This window comes from Lactuca sativa, chromosome 5 (genome assembly GCF_002870075.4).
Source record: "Lactuca sativa cultivar Salinas chromosome 5, Lsat_Salinas_v11, whole genome shotgun sequence".
Taxonomy (NCBI): domain Eukaryota; kingdom Viridiplantae; phylum Streptophyta; class Magnoliopsida; order Asterales; family Asteraceae; genus Lactuca; species Lactuca sativa.
In genome coordinates, this window is record NC_056627.2 from 269,573,764 (window position 1) to 269,596,728 (window position 22,965).

General features: G+C 34.8%; 3 protein-coding genes across 4 annotated transcripts; all 3 read left to right on the forward strand.

Annotated features, from left to right (window-relative positions):
* Positions 1-2,683: 2,683 nt before the first annotated feature.
* LOC111912438 (TATA-box-binding protein) lies at positions 2,684-5,404 on the forward strand. 2 transcript variants are annotated; one of them, XM_023908173.3, is made up of 10 exons: positions 2,684-2,942; positions 3,159-3,270; positions 3,634-3,721; positions 4,009-4,080; positions 4,171-4,221; positions 4,309-4,353; positions 4,453-4,545; positions 4,643-4,744; positions 4,833-4,906; positions 4,989-5,404. In XM_023908173.3, coding segments are annotated over exons 2-10 (603 nt in total). In that variant the 5' UTR covers positions 2,684-2,942; positions 3,159-3,193; the 3' UTR covers positions 4,990-5,404. The 2 variants fall into 2 exon arrangements, with proteins under 2 accessions (XP_023763941.1, XP_023763942.1); XM_023908174.3 differs by having other exon boundaries at positions 2,684-2,912; positions 3,161-3,270.
* A 12,414-nt stretch (positions 5,405-17,818) lies between these two features.
* LOC111912478 (uncharacterized) lies at positions 17,819-18,295 on the forward strand. Its single transcript, XM_023908217.1, has one exon. The coding sequence runs from the start codon at positions 17,819-17,821 to the stop codon at positions 18,293-18,295; it is 477 nt and encodes a 158-aa protein (XP_023763985.1).
* Positions 18,296-18,450: 155 nt separating this feature from the next.
* LOC111912479 (uncharacterized) lies at positions 18,451-19,044 on the forward strand. Its single transcript, XM_023908218.2, has one exon. The coding sequence runs from the start codon at positions 18,451-18,453 to the stop codon at positions 19,042-19,044; it is 594 nt and encodes a 197-aa protein (XP_023763986.2).
* Positions 19,045-22,965: the final 3,921 nt, after the last annotated feature.

Sequence of the window (22,965 nt, forward strand, 5' to 3'; positions counted from 1 at the left end):
ATTTGCATCGACTATCAACTTCAAGGTCCATGTCTACGTTGCTCAAGATATAATCGTTGTTCAGCTAAAGATAAAACAGAAATTCACAGTTGACTTTTGGTGTCTTCTTGAATCTTGATAACGCTATCGAATAATCACGTCTAGATTGAAGGATTTTGTTATCGATGGATGCACAATTTTGTAGCGAGCTAATTGCATTTTCGTTTAGTCTGTCTCTCAAAAGCAATATTTGGTGCAAAATCACAATTATTAAAAATTGGTGGGTACCTGAAAAAGATTTAAGTTAAATTCACTGTAATTTCACAGAAGCCATTCTAGTCAAATTGGAGAAGATTTAAGTTAAATTCAACTCCCAAGCCGTATATAACTAGTGATGTTTTAGAATCAATAGTCGTAAAGTACTCGTTAATTGTATTTTAATGTTTTAAAATTTCAAAGATTAAGGATTTATTTTATTTGTCCATTTTGTTTCTTTATAATGGGTAGAGCGCTAAATAACAATTGGAGAAAGGTTTTTATCATATTCACTTTTATAACCCTTGTCACTTCCTGACTTTTCCAACTTCCATCCGACGTAGGATATGTTAAAAACCAAAATTTCAAAAAAACATATCCACTCACATCGTCTCCTGAAAGGAACCCTAAAGATCTTTTATAAAAGTTCAAGAAAATCTCCTACAGCCGTATTTTTTTGAACTTCTGAAGTTTTATTAAACTGAAACTATTAAGAAAAAACAATTACAAAGGGATAGCATTAACCGGATTTTGTAGCCGATCAATCCAGTTAATAGCATGTTTATCATTCCTATTACCAAACGAATGTGAATAAAAAATGTTTTCATTTTTTTTAACTTTTTATCAGTGAAAATTGAAGGGTTACGAAAGCTACAAAACACCACATAAAAACTCAAATACAAGATGTTTAATTCTGAAGTCTCTCGTCCCTTTAGCTTTCTTCCTAATAATTATAAGCAAAATTTATACACAAAAAAAACCCTTATCAATGATAAAAAAATATATATATATATATATTATTTTAATAAACATAGTTATTAACGATTTATTTTTTTTTAAATCCCAATTGACACACGATTTAACAGAAAACATTTTCTCCAAATACAACCGTTTTTTCTTCACACCTTCACAAAAATCTTATTATGTTTTGTGGTACTTGCATATACAGGTGAACATTTGAACAGGTGGACCGGACCGCTTTTTTGGACCCCCGGGCTGGTTCTCGGTTGTAGGAATCAATCAAAACCGATCCGGTTTTTTTCCCGGTCCGGTCTGGTTTTTACCGGGTTTGGACCCGATTTAAAAAAAAAATTGTAATCTGTGAAATTTTTTAAACAACCATAACTCATTCGTTTTAAGTCGGATTGACACATGGTTTTTTTCAACGTTTAATTTACAGTTTGTAGATAAATTTATACTATAATTTTGTTGGTTTTTGTATTGTATTCAATGAGTTAGAGTCTTTTAAAGTTGAGCTATCAAAGCTGAAAATTTTCAGCTTTTCAGCAACATTTTTAAAATTTTGTAATATGTGAAATTTTTTTAAACAATCATAACTCATTCGTTTTAAGTCGGATTAACACACGGTTCTTTTCAATGTTTAATTTAAAGTTTGCAGATGAATTTAGACTATAATTTTGTTGATTTTGGTATAATATTCAATGAGTTACAGTCATTCAAAGTTGAGCTATCAAAGTTGAAAATTTTCAGCTTTTCAACAAGATTGTTAAAATTTTTTAATTTGTGAAATTTTTTAAACAACCATAACTCATTCGTTTTGAGTCGGATTGACCTACGGTTTTTTCCAACATTTAGTTTACAATTTGTAGATAAATTTAGACTATAATTTTGTTGATTTTGGTATTATATTGAGTTACAATCCTTCAAAGTTTAGCTATCAAAGCTGAAATATTTCAACTTTTTAACTATTATTTTACACTATAATTCTGAATTTTATGTATCTTTGACAGATAAGGAATCTTGGTGAACTTGATTTATATGTTAGTTGATTTTATTTGGAAAAATAATTTTGCAAGTTATTATATTATAACATCAAGGTAGATTAGTTATACATGAAACGGAAACGTAATATTTTTTACAAGTTGTATTGTATCAAACTAAAAAACTTATTTTAATGACTTGTACTCTATGCAATTAAAGTTGTACCAGTCCAAACGGATCCAAGAACCAGAAAACTTGGACTTGGACCCGAACACAGACACGAACATGGACACGACTCATCAGGTCTGGTCCACGGTCCACAATATTCTCCATAACCGGTCTGGTCTAGTCTGATTCGGTCCAAATGCTCACCCCTACTTACATATTCTAAGCTTCTACAAATTAATAAATTCATATCTTCAAATTTTACAACATTTATACAATTCTCACGATTATTACCTATGGAATACTCTTGATTAGTTGGTTGCTAGGAAGTTTTCTTTCGGCCCAACTAGGCTCAATGTTAATGGAGCTCAAAGTGATTGGATCCATAACTTCGGCCCAGTCGTAGTTGACCGATCATTACATCACAAGCCTGTCACGGGAATGTTTTCTTCTATACAACCTGCCAAGTTACAAATATACCCATGACACACGGTCGACATCAGATATCAAGAAGGGTATTATCGGCACACAATAAATACCTAAATTTAATCAGCCCATTACTCCTCTCACCCGGCTCTCCACCCCTCCAGATCTACTCCCACAATCAACAACACGCCTCCTCTCTTCTCATACAAGAGTATCACTCTCTACAAAAACCTATAAATCATCATCTCTTCCTATAAAACATCCCCTTTTCAAAATTTCACCGCTAATTCTACAACCTTTTTGCTCAAATCTCACCAATTTCGCTCCTATTCTCGCTATCCGTTGAGAATTTCAAGAAACCCCAAGTGAGTGAGATCTCGCATATCATTTCTTAGGTTCTTTCCATTCCTATGAAATTCAAGTTTTCTAGACCTATAAATGGTTTTCAGTTGATCTTGAAGCTCGTCATCTTGTTCCCAGATTCTTATAACCTAATTCGCCGACCAATTTCATGAAATAATTATTGTAAAACGAAGTCAAATGATTGTTTGGTTAGTTCTTTATTCATGGGTATGTCAAGATTTTGAGTTTGATTTTGTTTTTGATTGAAGAGGTGTGGGACGATTTGGCATAAGAAAAGGAATTCATGGCAGATCAAATGTTGGAGGGTAGCCAACCAGTTGACCTTACTAAGCATCCATCTGGAATTGTTCCTACTCTTCAGTACGTCTTATTTCGATTCAGATTCTTATTCTTGTTATAGAGGATGATTGAATGTATTTATTCAAGTAAAACTGTTGTAAGATCTCTACATGATGAATCATTTCTGATCATCTAATCAATGCCCATAGAAATTGTTCAATTTTAGAATTTCAGGTTTCATATGATTGTTTGTATGTAGTTTTTGGTTTGTGAATCTGTTGGGTATGTAACTATGTATGCAAATGCAATTATTAGTTGAAAATATGAAAGTGTTAACTAAAAGAGGAAATGGGATTCGATGTTGAAAATAAAGACTAGAAATACAAAAAATATATATATAATCTTTGAACTGAAAGTTTTAGCATCTGTATTCTGTACATATAGGAACATCGTGTCAACTGTCAATCTGGATTGCAAGCTAGACCTGAAGGCAATTGCACTTCAAGCTCGAAATGCAGAATATAATCCAAAGGTATTATTATCATTATGTAATATGTATGCACATACCACATACTACACTACATAGTGGCCTTATTATGTTAAGCCACTTAAAGAATGCAAATCCGTCATTATACTTGAATAGAAATCTTGCATTGAGCTTAGCATCTTTAGTTCTTTGATTATAATACTTGTCGTATTTTGCCCATTTTGCAATGTATATATGGATCAAATAATATTTAGGAAAAGTTATGGAACTTTAAAGGGTACAAAAGAGATTTTACAAAGGTGATATAATTTTTTTTTTCTATTGTTATTCAGCGTTTTGCTGCTGTTATCATGAGGATAAGAGAACCAAAAACAACAGCTCTAATCTTTGCTTCTGGGAAGATGGTAACATGTTTTTGACTTTTTTTTCCCTAAATCTAAATGGTTTATCTTTTTTTTTTTTAGCTAGAATTAATTAATGTGTTGCTGCTTCAGGTTTGTACAGGAGCCAAGAGTGAACAGCAGTCAAAACTAGCTGCACGCAAGGTATTTTAAGAGAGTATAATATCAATATAAGTTTTATGCCATAAATCATGAAATGAAACACTTCTCTTAATTTTGTTGGTGCTTTAGTATGCTCGAATAATTCAGAAACTCGGGTTTCCAGCCAAATTTAAGGTATTCATCATCATCATCATCTTATAAGTCTTTGCTTTTAGTTAATGTTTCATTTATATTTTATTATGTTCTTGTGTGCTTTTCATTTTTTTGATATAGGATTTCAAGATTCAGAACATTGTTGGGTCATGTGATGTTAAATTTCCCATTAGACTTGAAGGCCTCGCATACTCTCATGGTGCCTTTTCAAGTGTAAGATTGATAAATATAAATTTTACCTCTTTGAGAAAAAGACAAATTTAGCCACTATTTCATATGTTCATCTAGTAACATGTGATTGTTAATATAGTATGAACCAGAACTGTTCCCGGGATTGATTTATCGAATGAAACAACCGAAAATTGTTCTGCTTATCTTTGTTTCTGGGAAAATTGTTCTTACTGGAGCTAAGGTCATTTTTTCTTTTTCTTTTTTTCATATTTACTTGCTCTTTCTGAATCCTTAATCCTTATATTATTGTATTATTGTTCATTTTTCAGGTTAGGGATGAGACTTACACTGCATTTGAGAACATATACCCTGTGCTGACTGAATTCAGGAAAAACCAACAATGGTAACATACTTTACTAATTAATTTCTATTTTATGTTTTTATTAATTTTTTCAAATGGAAATGTCATGTTTTTTTTTATGCAGATAATATATCATGGAATATGGATATACATACAAACCGAATGGTGTTTTTATGGGTGAGAAAGGGCTTGGGTTGGCCTTTGAGTTCGAACACAAGTGTAAATATATATAATATGTAATGGGAATCGTTTTTTTTTTTTTTTTTGAAGTTTTGACTCGTTTATGTGTGAACTTGGAATGGACAGTTAAAGCTTTGGACTTGGTCTTTACTTAGTAAATTCAATCCTTTTAATTTGGATTTAAGAAATAAAAAACAAGTATGTGGTTATAGGATGGATAAAAGAAACTCGTAACAAATAGAATAATATCTCATGTTCAAAAACTAATTTGATATAAAACGAGGGTTGTAAGGCAAGAGGATATTATATTGTAATATTGTATTAATTTTTGTTTAGTTTATGGTATGCATCATGCATGTGTATGTGTGGGTTTTCATTTTGATTTTTATTGGAAGATATTTATATCGTGGGTCACAAATTAATGTTTTATGATGGAAAGTATATATAGGGTTATCGTTTAAGCATACATTTTGATTGATTTTTATGTTGATTGTTTTAACATTGTATCGATTAGTTATTGTATATTCAAGATTGATGAAACTTAATTAGTCATTATGGTAGAATACGATCATTGCTTGTGAAATAAACGCACACACCAAATATGAAAGCATAAGGTTAGAGTTCATAATTTCAAGAAGTTTCTTCATAAATCATAAATAATCCTTTCAAATTATATTTAATCTTTTAGTGGATTAAAAGGGTAATATGAAATTTTACCAAGAAAGAAAATAAGTTAAATGTTGGTTCAGATTCATCCATATCTTTTAGTGTATATAATGTTCTACATCATTGAACTAAAAGGGGTAAGATTGTTGTGTTATAATATATCTTTTGTATTCATATTGAACATAAATTACTTAAAAATAATAAGAAATCATTGGAATAGGATGTTTCAAAGAAGAATGTCCAAATAGGGTGGGGTTTTGGCAGCATGTCATCGGTTGTTTGGTAAATTGTATTGACCATTGGTTTCAATCTCTTAATGGTTAAGAGAAGTAAGAATGTTTAAACCACACATTATATATTGACTGATTTAAAGGTCCAATGGTTTTTTTTTTTTTTTTTTTTTTTTGGAAACAACAAATATCATTACTAAGTCACATGATTAGCAAGTAATTAAAACGTGGGCACAGTACAAACAACAAAAAGATCAAAGACAAAACATATTTTAACAAAATGGAGAGATATACTAGTCAATCCATCTACAACCCACCTTTGAGGTTTGATATTTGAACAAAGTATATGTGTGAGTGATGACCTCATCAGTTATTTTTTCAGAATTGGTGTTTAAACCCTTGAATATCTTATTGTTCCTTGCCTTCCAAATGAACTATAAATGGTCATATAACACCACAGTGACCCTCTCCCTTTTTCCTCAAATAGTTACCCCAATTAGCCACAAAATTGAAAAAGCCATTCACATTATTGACTTTCATATCATGTATTCCACACCATTTTAAGATCCAATCCTTAACCTCCACCGCAATTGAGCATCCCACTAACATGTGGTCAACTGTCTCCTGGGAAGTATTACATAAGGGGCATAGGGTTGATTGTACCAAGATACCCCTCTTTGTTAGATTAGTCTACACCGGAATTCTACCCAAGCAGACTTTCCATATAAAACATTTTATTTTTAACGGGATTGCCTTTGACTAGGTGATATCCAATCCATTGTAGGAAGTAAGCCTTAATTCGAGCTTTTTACGCATTGTTTTGATGGAATACTTGCCATCAGGACTAAAATTGAAGCCCAAACCATATTGTGAATGATTGATGGTAATGCCCTGTAGTAAGGAATGTAAATTTTCAAGATCATACAGGATTTCGACTTGCATACTTTGTGTTTTCCAGTGCCAATCGAAACCGAACATTGATACCCTTTTAGATACAATACAGAACTTCAATTTTTCTAACTCATATAATCGGGGGTATCTTTCTTGTAGTGTTAGAGGGTCATACCACCTATCCTTCCTGAATAAGAAATTGGTGTTCAATTCAGGGCTTAAGGTAGAAAGATCCTGATAATGTATGTCACATTCAAGGAGGCTTTTAATTGCTTTTTATATATTGCTCCAAACACCACTTATCGAGGTTTTAGCAATGTATGTGACTGATTTCCTGCATAGATCGTGAATACTATAAATGCAATCTCCTTATAAACCACCATGTTTCTCTTTGAGTCTACACCATCATTTGGTGAGTAGAGCTAGATTTTATGCCTTCAGAGATCCAACTCCTAGTCCACCATCTTTTTTGTGTGCAATTATTTTTTACCATGAGATCCAATGCAATTTGGACTTTTTATCATTTCCACCCCACATAAACCTCCGTCTTTTTTTTCCAGTTCATCTAGGATGTCACTTGGTGCTTTGAAAAGTGAGAAGTAGTAAGTTTAGAGATTGTTGAGCATCAATTTGATTAATGTAAGTCTACCTCCAAACGACAAAGTTTTGGATTTCCAACTCGATAAGCGTGCATGAAACTTTTCGAATATTGTCCTCCAATTGTAACACCCTATTCGAATCTTTTCCTAATTTGGGGCCCTGACCCGAAGATTGATTATCATAAGGCCTAGGGACTTTAGGTAGAGAGAATTAACCTCTTTGGGTATGGAAAATGTAGAATGGATGACCCGGGAGTTCGATTGTGTTTTGGAGCCCAAGGGTATATCGGTAAGTTAGAGCTTCTCAGGGGTTTAAAGGCAAGGGAGAGTTGATATAAGTGTAGAGCTTCTCATTACCTTTTCGGGGATATAAGGATCATCGAAAATGGACTTAGAACGAGGAAGTTATGGCTTTTAGAAGTTGGAGGCTTAAAGGCTAAGTCTAGTACGTTGGGCATATTAGGCAGGGTGGTCGTGGAAGCCTCATGGAGTACGTTGGGCGTACCAGAAGTACGCAAGGCTTAATCCAGTCAGACCCAAACCCTAATTTAAGGTCTTGGACCCTATTTAAGATCCTTAACTTGTGTTCAAACCCTCTTATCTTCAAACTCCATCTCATTAAATCCTAGAAACGAAACCCTAGCCTCTATTGGTGTGGTTCTTGAGCTTTTGGTGTGTTTTCATGCATTTTGGTTCTCTTTGAAGAAAAAGGAAATTCTTGAGGAAGTGTGGGATTGCTTGAAGCTTATGGATCCAGGCTTTGTACATCTTCATCTACCTTCTAGAGGTATAAAGCTTCAAACTTTATGGTTTTATGGTATAGATCTAGTTTTGGGTGGGTTTTTCCATGTTTTGGTCCCAAGGTTGTCCTTGTGAGTAGAAGCTACCCTAGGACCTTTGAGCCTCATATTTGGTCCTAGTTAAGTTGTTAAGTCATAAAAATGTTGTCTTGTGGGTTCTTGTTGATGCATGCATGAGTTGGTGTTCTTAATATGGATAAAAACAAGGATTTAGTCCCATTAAATCATGCAAAGGAGTAAAGTTTACATGTTAAGACATCATTTAGGGTCAGATAGGTGTTTGGATGCTTTTGTCTCAACCATTAAGAGCTTATTTCGAATTATTGGGGCCTCTAATGAGTATGGTTGGCGTACGTAGGAGTACGCTCAATGTAATGTTGGTTCCGTGCATAACATCTTGTACATTGTGTTATGAGGGTGAGTACGTGGGGCGTACACTTCTGGTATGCGAGGCGTACTCCTAAGGTGTTCAATTTAGGAATTTTGGAAGTTGGTCCATGAGAGGTTCGACCAGTTATAGGAAGGGTAAAATGGTCTTTTTCCCTTTAGAAAGTTGGATTATGGATTAGGCCTTGGATTTTGGGTTAGTGGGTTAATTATTAATTAATGTTGTATTTATTGTTAGTTGATGTGAGTTTATCCGGTTCAGCGACCCGAGTAGTTTTTGATTATCAGCATATTAAGGTGAGTCTCCTCACTGTACCCGTGGGTCAAAGGCACCAATGAAAATACGTTGTTTTACTATATAAATATTGCGGTTTGGGATTCACGATTAACAATTGAAGATGTAGATTCACGATCTACGCAATAGTTATGATAAGAAAGCAAGAATATTAATTATCTTAGATCTTCCTAACAGTGGAAAAAGTAATGCTCACTGGGGTGAAGTAATAAACAATAATGGAGGAAAGAAAATAGGGATCGTAAAATGATGATGGAGGAAAAAGATGTTATCGAGGATGATATATTTACCAAGTGAAAACCAAATCGAGTATAATTACTAAGTTAAAACAACATATTTTATAGGTTTAATACTTAAGCTTAGGTGGGGCTATAATGTGTGTGTGTATATATATATATATATATGTGTGTGTGTGTGTGTGTGTGTGTGTGTGTTTTATAAAGTTATTAGATCCAAGTTATGGGTTTTATAAAGTTATTCAAGACTAGGACCCTTCTTGAAGACTAAACTTAGGTTAAACCTATCCGGAATTTTAAGAAAATACCACAATCTGGGAAATTGGTCCCACAAAAGTTTTTAACACCCAAAGATTCAAGTAACTAGTAAACTAGAGTATGACCCAGCCCAAGACCTACCTATATCGACACATCTACAGGATTTCTGAAAAAATAGACATGAGCAATATTAACATGTGTATAAAATTTGTATATAGTCAGGTAGTCAAATAGTCAGTATACTCTACCATATAGTTAGGAGAGTTTATCTCTCAATTCAGTTGTATTCATCTGTATAAATTTATACTTTTACATTGAATGAAACACACAACAGATTATTTCTTATTCATTATATGGTATCAGAGCTTTACCTCATACACTAAATTATTTCTAATGGCAACATCCGTTCCTCACCTTCTCAACTTGGCAACCACCACCACCTCCGCTCTCAACTTTCAGATGCCATCAATTACTGTCAAACTTAACAGAGACAACCATTGTCTATGGCGCACTACCATCATTGCAGCTCTTGAAGCTTTTGACCTAGAAGATTTTGTTCTCAATCCCATTCCACCTCCCACCACCATTGTTGTTCCAGCCACCAATGGAACTCCTGCCACCGCCGATTCTCCTGTTGTTCCCGCTACTCCGGCTTCTACTCAACAAAATCCGGACTTTGTTCTATGGAAGAAACGCGATCGGTTTGTTTTACTTTGGCTTCAATCCACTTTATCAGAGCAAGCCCTAGCTATTGTCACCAGATGCACCTCTTCACATATGGCCTGGCTGGCCATTGAGAAAACATATCAGGCCCAAACTAGGGCAAATCGCATGCAGCTAAAAGCCCAACTCCAATCCCTTTTAAAAGGGTCCATGTCCATGATTGAACATATTGAACGAAAACGTTCAATTGCGGACACTCTTGCTCAAAACGACAACCCTGTTCCCACTGAAGATCTAATTATGCATCTCCTCAATGGCCTTGATTCCTCATATGCTACCTTTATTACATCCTTCATGATGAAGACAGAAGTATTTTCCATCGATGATCTTGCAGGTCTTCTTCTTCAGGAAGAAGCTTGCATTGAACAGAAACATCTTCGACAAATGACAGTTCAAACCACTATAGTTCAACCCACTGCAGTTCAATCCCCATCCAATGCTCTTACAGTACATCGTTCTCACACCATCAACAATCGATATTCTTCCTTTTCTCAGGGTCAAAGCTCTGGCTCTTCTCGCAATACTGACTCTAGACGTCGTCGACCGGTTTGTCAACTCTGTAATAAACCTGGTCATGAGGCTATCGACTGTTAGCAAAGGGAAAATCAAACGGATTACCCATCTCGTCGTCCAAATCCCCGAAACCAGCCAAGACAGGCTAATGTGGTCCAGTACAACAGTCCTTCATATGTGATAGATCCGGCCTGTTACTTTGACACAGGGGCGACATATCATGTTTCTCCTGATGTCCACAAACTTCATCATGCAGAAGAGTACACAGGGGACGACAAACTTCAAGTGGGCAATGGTAATAACTTGTATATTTCTCATGTTGGCTCATCTTCTCTTTCTCATCTAAAATTGCCAACTGTGCTTGTTGTTCCTAACTTAACGAAAAATCTCCTTAGCATTTCCAAATTAACAGAAGACAATCCTGTTTATGTTGAATTTTGGCGTAATCATTGTAATGTTAAGAACTTTCAGGGAAAAACAATCCTCCAATGGGACGTCAATGAGGGGCTCTATCGACTACATCACACTCGCAATAAAGTCGTTTTCACCGGTGTTCGAACCTCTCTTCATGGATGGCACAAGAGACTTGCACATCCACATGAACCGGTGTTAAGAAGAATAGTTTCAAAGTTTCATCTTCCTACTTCATCCAATAAATTCCCAAATGTCTGTGACTCATGTCAAATGGGTAAAAGTCATAGATTTCATTTACCAACTTCCCATATCACTTCTTCTAAACCTTTTGAACTGGTGTACTCAGATGTTTGGGGTCCTTCCCCTGTGTTTTCATTAAATGGATCTCAATATTTTGTTCTTTTTATTGATGATTGCACTAAGTTTGTATGGATTTACTTCTTATCACAAAAATCTCAAGTGTTTTCCACCTTCTTACAATTTCAAACCATGATTAAAAATCATTTTTTTTGTGATATTAAAAGCCTCCAAACTGATTGGGGTGGTGAGTATAGAAATATCTCCACATTTCTTCAACACCATGGTATTATACATCGTGTTTCTTGTCCTTACACACAGGAACAAAATGGGGCTGTTGAACGCAGAAACTGTATCATCGTCGAAAAAGGACTTACTCTTTTAGCCCAATCATCTCTACCAAAATTGTTTTGGGAACATGCTTTCAAAACTGCAACTTATTTACACAATCGAACCATAACACCTATTCTCAATTATAAGTCACCTTATGAAAAGCTTTATAACAAAATCCCAGACTATGATTTTATCAAAAGTTTTGGTTGTTTGTGTTATCCTTTCTTAAGACCTTATAATCACCACAAGATTGATTTCCGATCTTGTTTGGTTGTCAAACCAACAAATGATGGGATAAAATAATATTAATATAACTCAAATCACTGCTATTTCTAATACTAAAGATAGTATAGAGTAAGCAGGGTCGGTCCACAGAGATACGGGACTTTTTATCTTGCCATATTTTCACACATAATACAAGTAATATTAAAATGGGGGTTTGTATTTAAACTTGAATTAAACTTCATAAATAAGAAAGATTGAAAACAAACGTAGTAAAAGAAGTACATTTCCGATTCTGACTCTTATATATGTATTATGTTGAAAGATGTAATATGATTATAACTCATGTTCAATCTAGGTTGGTAAGTTGGATATTAATAAACTCTAATATCCAAATTAGCAAAAGTATTTTATTCAAAATAAACTCTTTAAATAAAACTTCATTTAATTGATTCAACCCAAATAAGCTCTTGCATTAAATCATTAAATGACATTAAGTTCTTGCACTAATTACCAACAATGTTTAACATTCCTCTTAAGCTTGGGAATATAAACATTTAATCTTTGATTGCACTAATTTTGATCTAATTACAACCAAGTAAGTGAGTGTTACTAACATCAAATCATAAAACATATACGAATTTCATGATTTGATTAACTAGATTGAATAGAACCCTAGTTCATTGATCAAGTGAAAAAGAGAACTAACCAAACACCTGATTAAGATCAAATCAAAGATTACTAGATGTTAAACATAAGTCAAATTCAAGTTACAACCTAACAACACATACTTAAGAGTTCAGATTCGGAAATGATAATAAAATCAACCACACATATCTAGGTTGGACTACAAATCAAACAAGTTTAAACTTCAAATTGACTTACAAAAAGGAAATTAAAGTGTTTCCAAGTGTTAATCTACTTGCCAAAGTTCTGAAAATCGCCTTCCTTTCTCCCAGAATCCGACCTAACTCCCATCAAAACTGATTGTCTCAATTATAAGAAGACAAAACCACTTTAAAAACTGCCGAGACGTTTACACGGCCCGTGTAAACCAAAGGGTTCCATTTACACGGCCGTGTAAACAAGAAAAGTAGAATGCTTAATTCTTCCAGGTCTTCGAAGTAGAATGTCCTTGCATATACGTTTACACGGCCCGTGTAAATTATAGGTATACATTTACACGGCCGTGTAAACTCCTGTGAAGCCAAATTCTTCATTTCTTCATTCTCTCTCTTCAAAGCTCCAAAACTTCTACAACTTTGTCTCCAACTCTTGATAACTTCCTCCAACAATATCCAACCTTCATAAGTCCCTGAAATATCCTAAAAGCGTGTGAATGGAATTGCATCATGAAAAATCCCGAAATATATACAAAATGCATGAGTTTAAACCTAAATGTAATGCACTTTTATGAACTAAAACTATAAAAATGAATGCATGAAATGAACCTAACAGATCTCTTCCCTGTATTTTCATTGGTTACAGTGCTTCCCACAAAGGATATTTGTGCTTCCACCAATCCACTTCCCGTATTTATATATCCAGACATGTGGTTTTTGATGAAGATATATTTCCTTATATATTTCCCCAACCTGTATCTGTTCCTGCTCATCTTAATGTCACCTCATCTACACTTCTTGACTGTGCAGATTCTCTTAGATCTTCTCCACAACAGCAAATCTCTCACACTGTTCCTACCTCACTTACACCAGATGTGTCACCTTCCACTCCAGCCTTCACCCCGGTCAGCCCTCAATCTGATCATCACTCTTCTCCATCCACCATCAACTCTCAACCTCTAAATTCTCGATATCAACAGTCCATGGTTAGTTCTCGTGCAAAATAAACAAACCCAATACTCACTCACTTTCGACCTGCTGAGCAAAATCAGCATTCCATGGTAACTCGAGCTCGCACTAATTCCTTCAAACCTAAAGCCCTAACAGTTACTACTCACATGGACCCAAATATTGAACCTCATACCTTCACCCAAGCTCTTAAGCACAAATGTTGGCAAATTGCGATGAAAGCAGAATATGATGCTCTCATGAAGAATAAGACATGGTCATTAGTTCCTTGTCCCACTAACACTAATATTGTTGGATGTAAGTGGATTTTCAGGGTAAAACGCAATTAAGATGGCTCTGTTGACTATCACAAGGCTCGGCTTGTAGCTCATGGGTTTAGCCAAGAAGCTGGTGTTGATTTCTTTGAAACCTTTAGCCCAGTTATAAAGCCCACAACAATCAGACTGGTCCTCTCCAGTGCTCTTTCTAAGGGGTGGCGTATCAGACAACTTGACATCAACAACGCTTTTCTAAATGGTGACTTATCAGAAGTGGTTTATATGAAACAACCAAAAGGCTTTGAGGACCCAACCAAACCCAATCATGTTTGTAGAATCCACAAAGCTCTTTATGGGCTTAAACAAGCACCACAGGCTTGGTTTACCAAACTCAAACAATATCTAGTCACAAATAACTTCCATGCTTGTCAATCCGACCCATCTTTATTTGTTCGAGTTTCACATTCATCTACAATATATATCCTTGTATATGTCGATGATCTGATTATAACAGGCACAAATGACACTCATCTTCAACACTTTATTACTGATTTGGATCATGTGTTTTCCCTCAAGGATCTTGGTGATGTGCATTTTTTTCCTTGGATTACAGATTACTAGAAGTCCTACCAGTCTTACCTTGTCACAGCAAGCATATATCAAAGATATTCTAAAACGCAACAATATGTCCATGGCTACCCCTATTACCACTCCTTCTGATCCCCAAGGTCAGCTTCAACATGATGGTGATCCCTTTCCTGACCCAACACTATACCGTCAAGTTGTTGGATCATTACAATATGCTACAATTACACGCCCGGATATTTCTTACTCTGTGAACCGTGTGTGTCAGTTCATGCATTCCCCAAAAAATCATCATTGGCAGGCGGTGAAACGAATTCTAAGATATCTTAACGGGACGATCACTCACTGTTTACACTTCAAGCCCACAACAACAAAGTCACTTCATGCCTACTCAGATGCAGGATGGAATTCAGATCGTGATGATAGTCGCTCTCAATACGGGTTTGCTGTTTTTCATGGTTCAAATCTTATAAGTTGGACCTCCCGGAAGCAAAAAGTTGTTGCACGTTCTAGCACGGAAGCTGAGTACAGGTCATTGGCATACACTACAGCAGAATTATTATGGATAAAGCAGCTACTTTCTGATTTACAGGTCCAAATTAGACATCCTCCATTAATTATGTGTGACAATGTCGGAGCCATCTTCATGAGCAAAAACCCCGTGATTAGTACCCGCTCTAAACACATCGCACTTGACTTCCATTTTATACGTGAACAAGTTGAATCAGGACAACTCAACATATGCTATGTTTCATCAATTGATCAGTTGGTAGACATCTTTACAAAACCATTGGGAAAAAGTCGTGTTATTTTTCTTCGTTCCAAGCTGCAAGTCCGTCCCGCCCTTTAGCTTGCAGGAGGGTATTAACATGTGTATAAAATTTGTATATAGTCAGGTAGTCAAATAGTCAGTATACTCTACCGTATAGTTAGGAGAGTTTATCTCTCAATTCATTTGTATTCCTCTATATAAATTTATACTTTTACATTGAATGAAACACACAACAGATTATTTCTTATTCATTATAAGCAATACTTATATGAACCTTAATTGAATTAGTTTTACAATCCATGAAATGCTAGGATGCTGCCTGTTTGTCTTGGATCTTCCTTCTCAATGTAATTGGGCGTTGTTTGAGATGATAAATCAAATACGAAATATATGATCAGTAAATTACTCTATGATAATAAATCAAATATGAAATATATGATCAGTAAATTACTCTATGAATAAATACATAATAATTTAGTTATTGTTAGGCCACACGGAGTCGTTTCAAAATTTACAAATGGGTTAGGGCGGTACCCCCGGTACCGCCGGCAAACAAGTTCCTTTTAATTGGGTTTAGCGGCTTGGAGGAGCTGTTTGTTTCTATAGGGTTCACCAACCCGTGATTTAATGCATTCAATTTTCCTGACCTTTCAACTTTTCTTTAACTATTCATGCATGCATGCAATCATTTTCCTTGACCATTCAACTTTTTCTTTAACTATTCATGCATGCGTGATACAATCACTATATGCAAAGATTCGTGCCAAACTTTAATTTACTTTTATTGCATGTGAGTATTTTTGAACAATATTCACCAGCCACCCATGAGTATTTATTTTATTTATTTATCTACTTTTTTGCTTTCTTTTTATAAGTTTATGATGAATGCAAAATTTACTTATTTGTAGTGTTATTTGTAGTGTGATTTGTCTGGAAATATTTTACAAGTTGGTTCAATTCCTCTAGTAACCTTCAATGGATTTCCGAGGCAAAGGTAAACAAACCGGTTCTAACCAAAGACGCAAATCCACGCAAGACGGTTCAAGTCAAAATATTCTGTTTTCTCCTCCAACCTTTCATAACCCAAATCCAAACTATCAACAATACCAAATTTACCAACAAAACCAAAACTACCAACAAAACCAAAACTATCCACAACAATATTATCCGGTGCAACAATCTTACAACACATTTACGCTTTCAGAGGAAAATCTGAGTTATAATCCATGTAATCAGTTTTCTCAAAGGGTTCCAGAAACTCAATTCCAATCTTCCCAACCCGAGCATTTTCAGTTCCGTGATTCTCATAACGTAGAATCTGAGAGTTCTAGTGACGATCCGGTTCCCGAAAGAAATGAAGAAGAAACTAGCGAGGAGTTGCGACCTGTTGTTGAAAAAAAACGCACATTTACAAACCGCCAGAAGTCAAAGAAATGGGTGGGACGCGAAGAGTTGGCTTTGGCTAGGGCATATGTCGATTGTTCTCAAGATAAACAGCGTGGAAACCAACAACGGTTCGATGCATTTTGGGATCGAGTTCTAGAGCATTTTAATGTTCAGATTGGAGGTTCAGATCGGACACGACTCCAAGTAAACTCAAAATGGAAAGACCTGCAAAAGAAATGTAACGCTTTCAATTGCATCTATAACCGTAGGATGAACAGTGCGGCTAGCGGGAGATCTGAGGCCGATGTTTTAAAAGCCTCACTAAGCGAGTATCGGAGTAGTATTAATCAAAAATCCTTTCCTCATCAAAAAGCTTGGGAGTGGTTGAAAGACCACGCGAAATGGGCGTTGGTTACAAAAGTTGGTGAAGACTCCCCGCCTCCTTCTTCAAAACGAACTAAAACATCTTCATCTAACGCTCATACAACATCTTCCGATGCACAGTATCCTCCCGGATTCCCCCAACAACAACAACCGTTTAATGTTGAAGACTCACCGCCTCAGAGAAAAAGAAAAGGAAAAAAAGCGGCATCAGTATCGTCAACACAAAATGAAATGTTTGATCTTGTCAACCATATTGCCAGCATCAACACTACAACCAACACAGAGGCGGAACAGAGACAACGGTACCGGGAACAAAAATTACGCATTTTCGAAGCTAATGAAGCATTGAAAGCTCAATTGTTGGAGCGAGAGATAGAGAACCAAGATATGGAGTATTTTCTACGACCGCATGATCATTTGACTGGAGCTATTTTGAGCACGGTTCTTGAAAGAAAACGACAAATTGCAACTAAATATGGTTGGGAGTTGTAGAACCCGTGAAGTTCAGAATGTCGACATCATTTTACTGAGAATCTTTTTCTTTTTTAGATTATTTTTCTTTTTCTTTTTCTTTTTTCTTTTTATTAAGATTCTCTTGTTTCACTATCTATATATATGAATGTTTGTTTCATTATCTCTCTATATATGTTTGTTTCATTTTCTCTCTATCGTTTCTCTCTCTTTCAAAATGAATCCAAACGTTCGCAAAATAGTAATGGATGGTAACAACAATAGTTCATCTTCTGAGGATGAACTTATCAACAATAATTTGTTACCTGCATTATCTCGTACTGCACAACTTCTTCTCCAGAATAATGTTAGCTCAAGTAACAATCAAAGGAGAAACACAATCCAAAGAGATCGTTTAGAGGCTGAACAACTACTGATCCGACATTACTTTGCAGATGATTCAACATATGGTCATGATCTATTCCGTAGAAGGTTCCGTATGAGCAAAGGTTTGTTTATGCAACTCGTTGGTGACCTAGAGATGAATTATCCATATTTTCAAACGACATGGGATGCAACAAATCAGAGAAGTTTCAGTGGGCTACAAAAATGCACCTCAGCAATACGTCAATTAGCGAAGGGTTATAACCCAGACTCATTAGATGAGTATCTAAATATGTCAGAAAGAACTTCTCGTGAAGCTCTAGAAAACTTTTGCTATGGGAATATTTACGCCGTCTAACATCCACTGACATTCAAAAATTGTATGAAGCACATGAAGCTAGACATGGATTCCCTGGAATGCTTGGTAGCATTGACTGCACACATTGGAATTGGAGGAATTGTCCAACAGAACTAAGAGGCCAATACATGAGGGGTGACCATCAGTATCCAACAATGATACTAGAAGCAGTGACATCACAAGATTTATGGTTTTGGCATGCATTCTATGGTGTAGCTGGTTCGAACAATGATTTGAACGTCCTTTACCAATCACCATTGTTTGATGAGAAATATCATGGAACAGGACCTGATTGCTCATTTGATATGAATGGTGAACACTACAAGCATGGTTACTATCTTGCCGATGGAATATATCCAACATGGGCTGTATTCGTGAAGGCATATCCACATCCAATAACAGACAAAAAGAAACGGTTCAAGGCGGCACAAGAATCAGCAAGAAAGGACGTAGAACGTGCGTTTGGGGTCCTTAAAGGACGTTGGGACATATTAAAAATGCCGGCACGGGCTATGACGGTGAAGAAAACGAAAAACATAATGTATGCTTGTATTATACTGCACAATATGATACTGAAAGATGAGGGTGCTGCGATATCTCCTGTGCATCAGCCCCCCCCCCCCCCCAATGACGAAGTCGAAGACCCAGAAATCATACATGAATTGCGCAATGATGAAACCCACCACCAGCTTCGATCTGATCTTACCGATCACATTGAACATGTCTACATTTCAACTTTGGATAACTAGTTAATTTTAATTATCGTTTTAGGATCTTAATTATTTTGTCTTTTTGAAGTGTTTTTTTTTTAATTATCGTGTATTTTTTTCTATTTGTAGTGTGGTTTTTTAATTAATTTTATTTTTAATATTATTTTTGTTTTTTTTGTTTTAAATTAGCAAATATTTATTTTTAAATAAAAAATGCTATATTTTATTTTATTTTATCTTTTTTAATTTAATTAAATGATGTGGAAAGTGGGTTGAGTGGGTTAGGAAAGATATGATTTCCATGTGTTGTGGGTTGGGAAAGATTGAAATGAGAGAATAAAAAAAGCTGATGTGGTAGTGGGTTGAGTGGGTTGAGTGGGTTGAGAGGAAAGAACTCCCTCCTCCCTTAGCGTATTTACACACAAAATCCTATAAATATCTATATAAGTTGGAGCCCCGACAAAAAAGAGTTAGTGAAGGCTAGAGAGAGACATCATGGGTTCCAAAATATCTTACATTACAATTTCCTCGATTTTTAACACTTGTTAGTATATACGATATATATTTGATAAGTAGCCCATTAATATTGTTTACAAAAATTGTAGTGCTCTATATTTTCTTATCATTCATGTTTAGCAATAGCATTTATATGTTCATATCATATCAAGTTATATATTTATCTGTATTTTGTTTACTTATCATTAACACCAGCACATTTAAGTTTATGTTATATTTATCTGTATTTTGTTTACTTATCATTAACACCAGCACATTTAAGTTTATGTTGAGATTAAGAAAGGTTACCTAATTGGTATATTAAAAACATATGTTTCTACATAGGAATATAAATTAATAGCAATTAGACAATAATAATGCAATTTTGGTCTATTAATGATCGGATTCGCATCAAATCAACTAATCTTATCTACCATATAACTTTATTAAATTGGTTTTGATCTAACCATTAACTAAGGAATAATGTTATGATTCATAGCCATACTTTGCATATTTTTTTTCTTTAATTGCTTTAAAGTTGTTACTATAAAGCATTTAAAAGTAACTTTGTCAAGAAATAAATATGTGTTATTAAAATTCATTATGTCATGATTCCTTATAAAAAAATTGTTGGCATGAGATATACGTTTTAGAAGCTAGGCGTCATAAAAAAATCATATGATTAAGAAGTCGACATCATACAATCAATCAAACTTTAAAAATTATTATCATCAAGTTTTTAAAATTGTATCATACAAAACACTGAAAATTTTTAAAATGTTTATTGTACAATTTTGTAATTTACAAAACACGTTACGCTTTAAAAGTTGTGTGACTATCGTTTTGATGAATAAGAAACTGAAAGAAAAACGATGGCATTTTTGGTATTTTTGAAGAGTGTTAGCAGGTTGATTAATTAACATACAGAACTTAAACGCCTCCGACGTGCGGAATTCAACCAAACCACTTTCATGAAGCGTTGTTTTGTTGAGATCTTATCCCCAACACTATCTTCTTATATTCATATTTAATTTTGGATAATATTCTATTATGTCAAATTGCATATTAAAAAATAGTCTGAACACAGTATACAACTCTCCATTGTGCTACACTCTCAAAGTGTGTTTGTCCTCCTTTTTCTTTAAAAATTTCCAAAAAATATCAATTTCAAACTCTAGTGATAAAAAATAACCGATCATTTCCAAAATATCATAGAGTACGTAGAAGGGTTTCTACAAACTCGATATTTATTTAAAATTTAAAGTTCATGTCCGCAGAAGCTTTTCTATTAACTCGCTCTCTCAAGAACCAGTCTGCGTAAAAAATAAATTAAGAATGAGTCCGTAGAAGTCATACTATGAACTTAGTATTCGTATTGTGGAATCAGTAAAAAAAAGTACATAATGTTAATGAGAAATCATAATTTGTATTGTACTCATTATGATATTTTTTTCTCATGCAGAATGGTAATATTTATTAAAAAAAACAATTTCGTTTGAGAGAAAATCATATAAAATCAATCTTTTGTTTTCTAAAATATGGTAAGGAGGAGTCATGACTGGTTTGACAAATTTGTTAGAGATTATTGGGTGGCGTTTCATAATTCTTCTAATGTGAATCCTATCATTTATTTCAACGATATATTGAAGTATCTTAAGGCGGGATTAAAATCTTGGCAATCATTTTCTTTATCTTTTGCCAAAGCCGAGAATAAGAAGGTTGAACTCAGAATGACCAAAATTGATAGGTTAATTGATCAGGGTCTCGGTTCTCATAACATTGTGGAGGAAAGAGAAGCTACTAAGTGTTGGGTCAAAAATAGGGAAAACCATGGAATTTTGAAGAAAAAAGAAGACAAAAACCTATAAAGATATCTGTGTGGAGAATGATTAAATCACGGAGTCGGATATGGTCAAAGCTAAGTTTTGGTCATTTTATAAAAAGAAATTGCATATGATGGATTTAAAGTTAGATACACGAACAAAATTAAAAAATACATGGTTTACATTTTTTGACATAATAAAGCAAATTAGAAATGCCATTATACATATAAGATGAAATTCTTTTTGTGTGATGAAAAGGTTACATGGTAATTAAGGTAAAGTAGATAGAAACATCATTAAATTCGAGTTGGGATATCCGAGAAGCACCAGGCCTATAATTTAAGACATTAGGCGTAAAATTAACTCCCTTAGGTCATATGGTATGGAATAGCTTTTTACACGTAAAGGCCTACGTGGAAGGGATGTTCACGAGTGAACACTGCCTACAGTAGCGTAAATGTGATGCAGAATGACTACTATCACGGGTTGTCAGTTGTCACAACCAGTGAAATCCATTTATCTCAAACAGTCAAAAATACCACTGTTGAATGCATTTTATGTATATAAAAAATTACTTCTCATATTTAAAACAAACACTTACATTATAAATATCAACACTTTTATAATCATTTCATGCCTCAAAACCACTTAAATCTCTCTATATTATCTTATCTTTTTCTGAAAGTATGGATTCAAATCAAAATACTCCAACCACTCCAAACACTTCAAATGATCAATATCAACATCTTAACTACATACAAATGTTAACATCCCCAATCCAACAACAACCTCTATTTACTAACATTTCATATCAATCAAACTACTTCCAACAACAAAGACCACAACAATTCAATCAACCTCAATTCCAAACTTTTCAACAATTTCAACATCAACAATTCCAAACACAATCATCTCAAGTACCATTATCTCAATCCCAACCTATAAACCTCGACAATGATGACGATGAACGGGTCCAAGAAACACAACCATCTAGAAGAAGGCAACCAAAAGGAAAAGCTACAAAACAAAAGAGAAACGACTTGGAACGAAGATGAGGAGGAAGCTTTATCTAAAACTTGGATTTTTATATCGTGTGACTCGAGGACAGGAAACACACAAAAGGGAAACAATTTTCGGCTTCGTGTTTTAGATCACTTTTACTCGCTTCTAGGAAGGCAAACGGATCGAACGTACGACGCGGTCAATGGAAAATGGCATCGAGCAGCTTGCACCAAGTTTAGCGACATATTTGAAAATTTGAAAATATGCATAAAAGTGGTAGCAATGATTTTAATATCTTATCAACAGTTTGCTAAGAATACAAGGTTACCAACGGCGGTAAAACATTCAGCCACCAAAAGGCGTGGGAAATTTGTCGTAAGGGACCAAAACGGGTCCTTAAACCGGAGACTTTGCATTCGGAATCAACCACCAACTCCAACAAAAGGCCAAGAACTTTCGAGTCTGATTTGGGTTTTGGTGTCGACCTCAATGAAGAATTCGACGAGCACTAAGAGGGAGGGTCTGTCGGAAGTCCAACTTCGTCGACCACCGGGAAGGGACAAAGGGAAAAAGGCAGCGTCTTCAAGCAGAAAAGTGAGTAGTGAAGAGGCACTTAAGGAAAAAATTGACAAAACTCTAA

Coding starts and splice junctions, on each gene's coding strand:
- LOC111912438 (XM_023908173.3), top strand. CDS start 3,194: ATGGCAGATCAAATGTTGGAGGGTAGCCAACCAGTTGACCTTACTAAG. Junction 4,354..4,452: donor GGTTTCCAGCCAAATTTAAG/GTATTCATCATC, acceptor TTTTTGATATAG/GATTTCAAGATTCAGAACAT. Junction 4,546..4,642: donor CTCATGGTGCCTTTTCAAGT/GTAAGATTGATA, acceptor TTGTTAATATAG/TATGAACCAGAACTGTTCCC.
- LOC111912478 (XM_023908217.1), top strand. CDS start 17,819: ATGGATGGTAACAACAATAGTTCATCTTCTGAGGATGAACTTATCAAC.
- LOC111912479 (XM_023908218.2), top strand. CDS start 18,451: ATGATACTAGAAGCAGTGACATCACAAGATTTATGGTTTTGGCATGCA.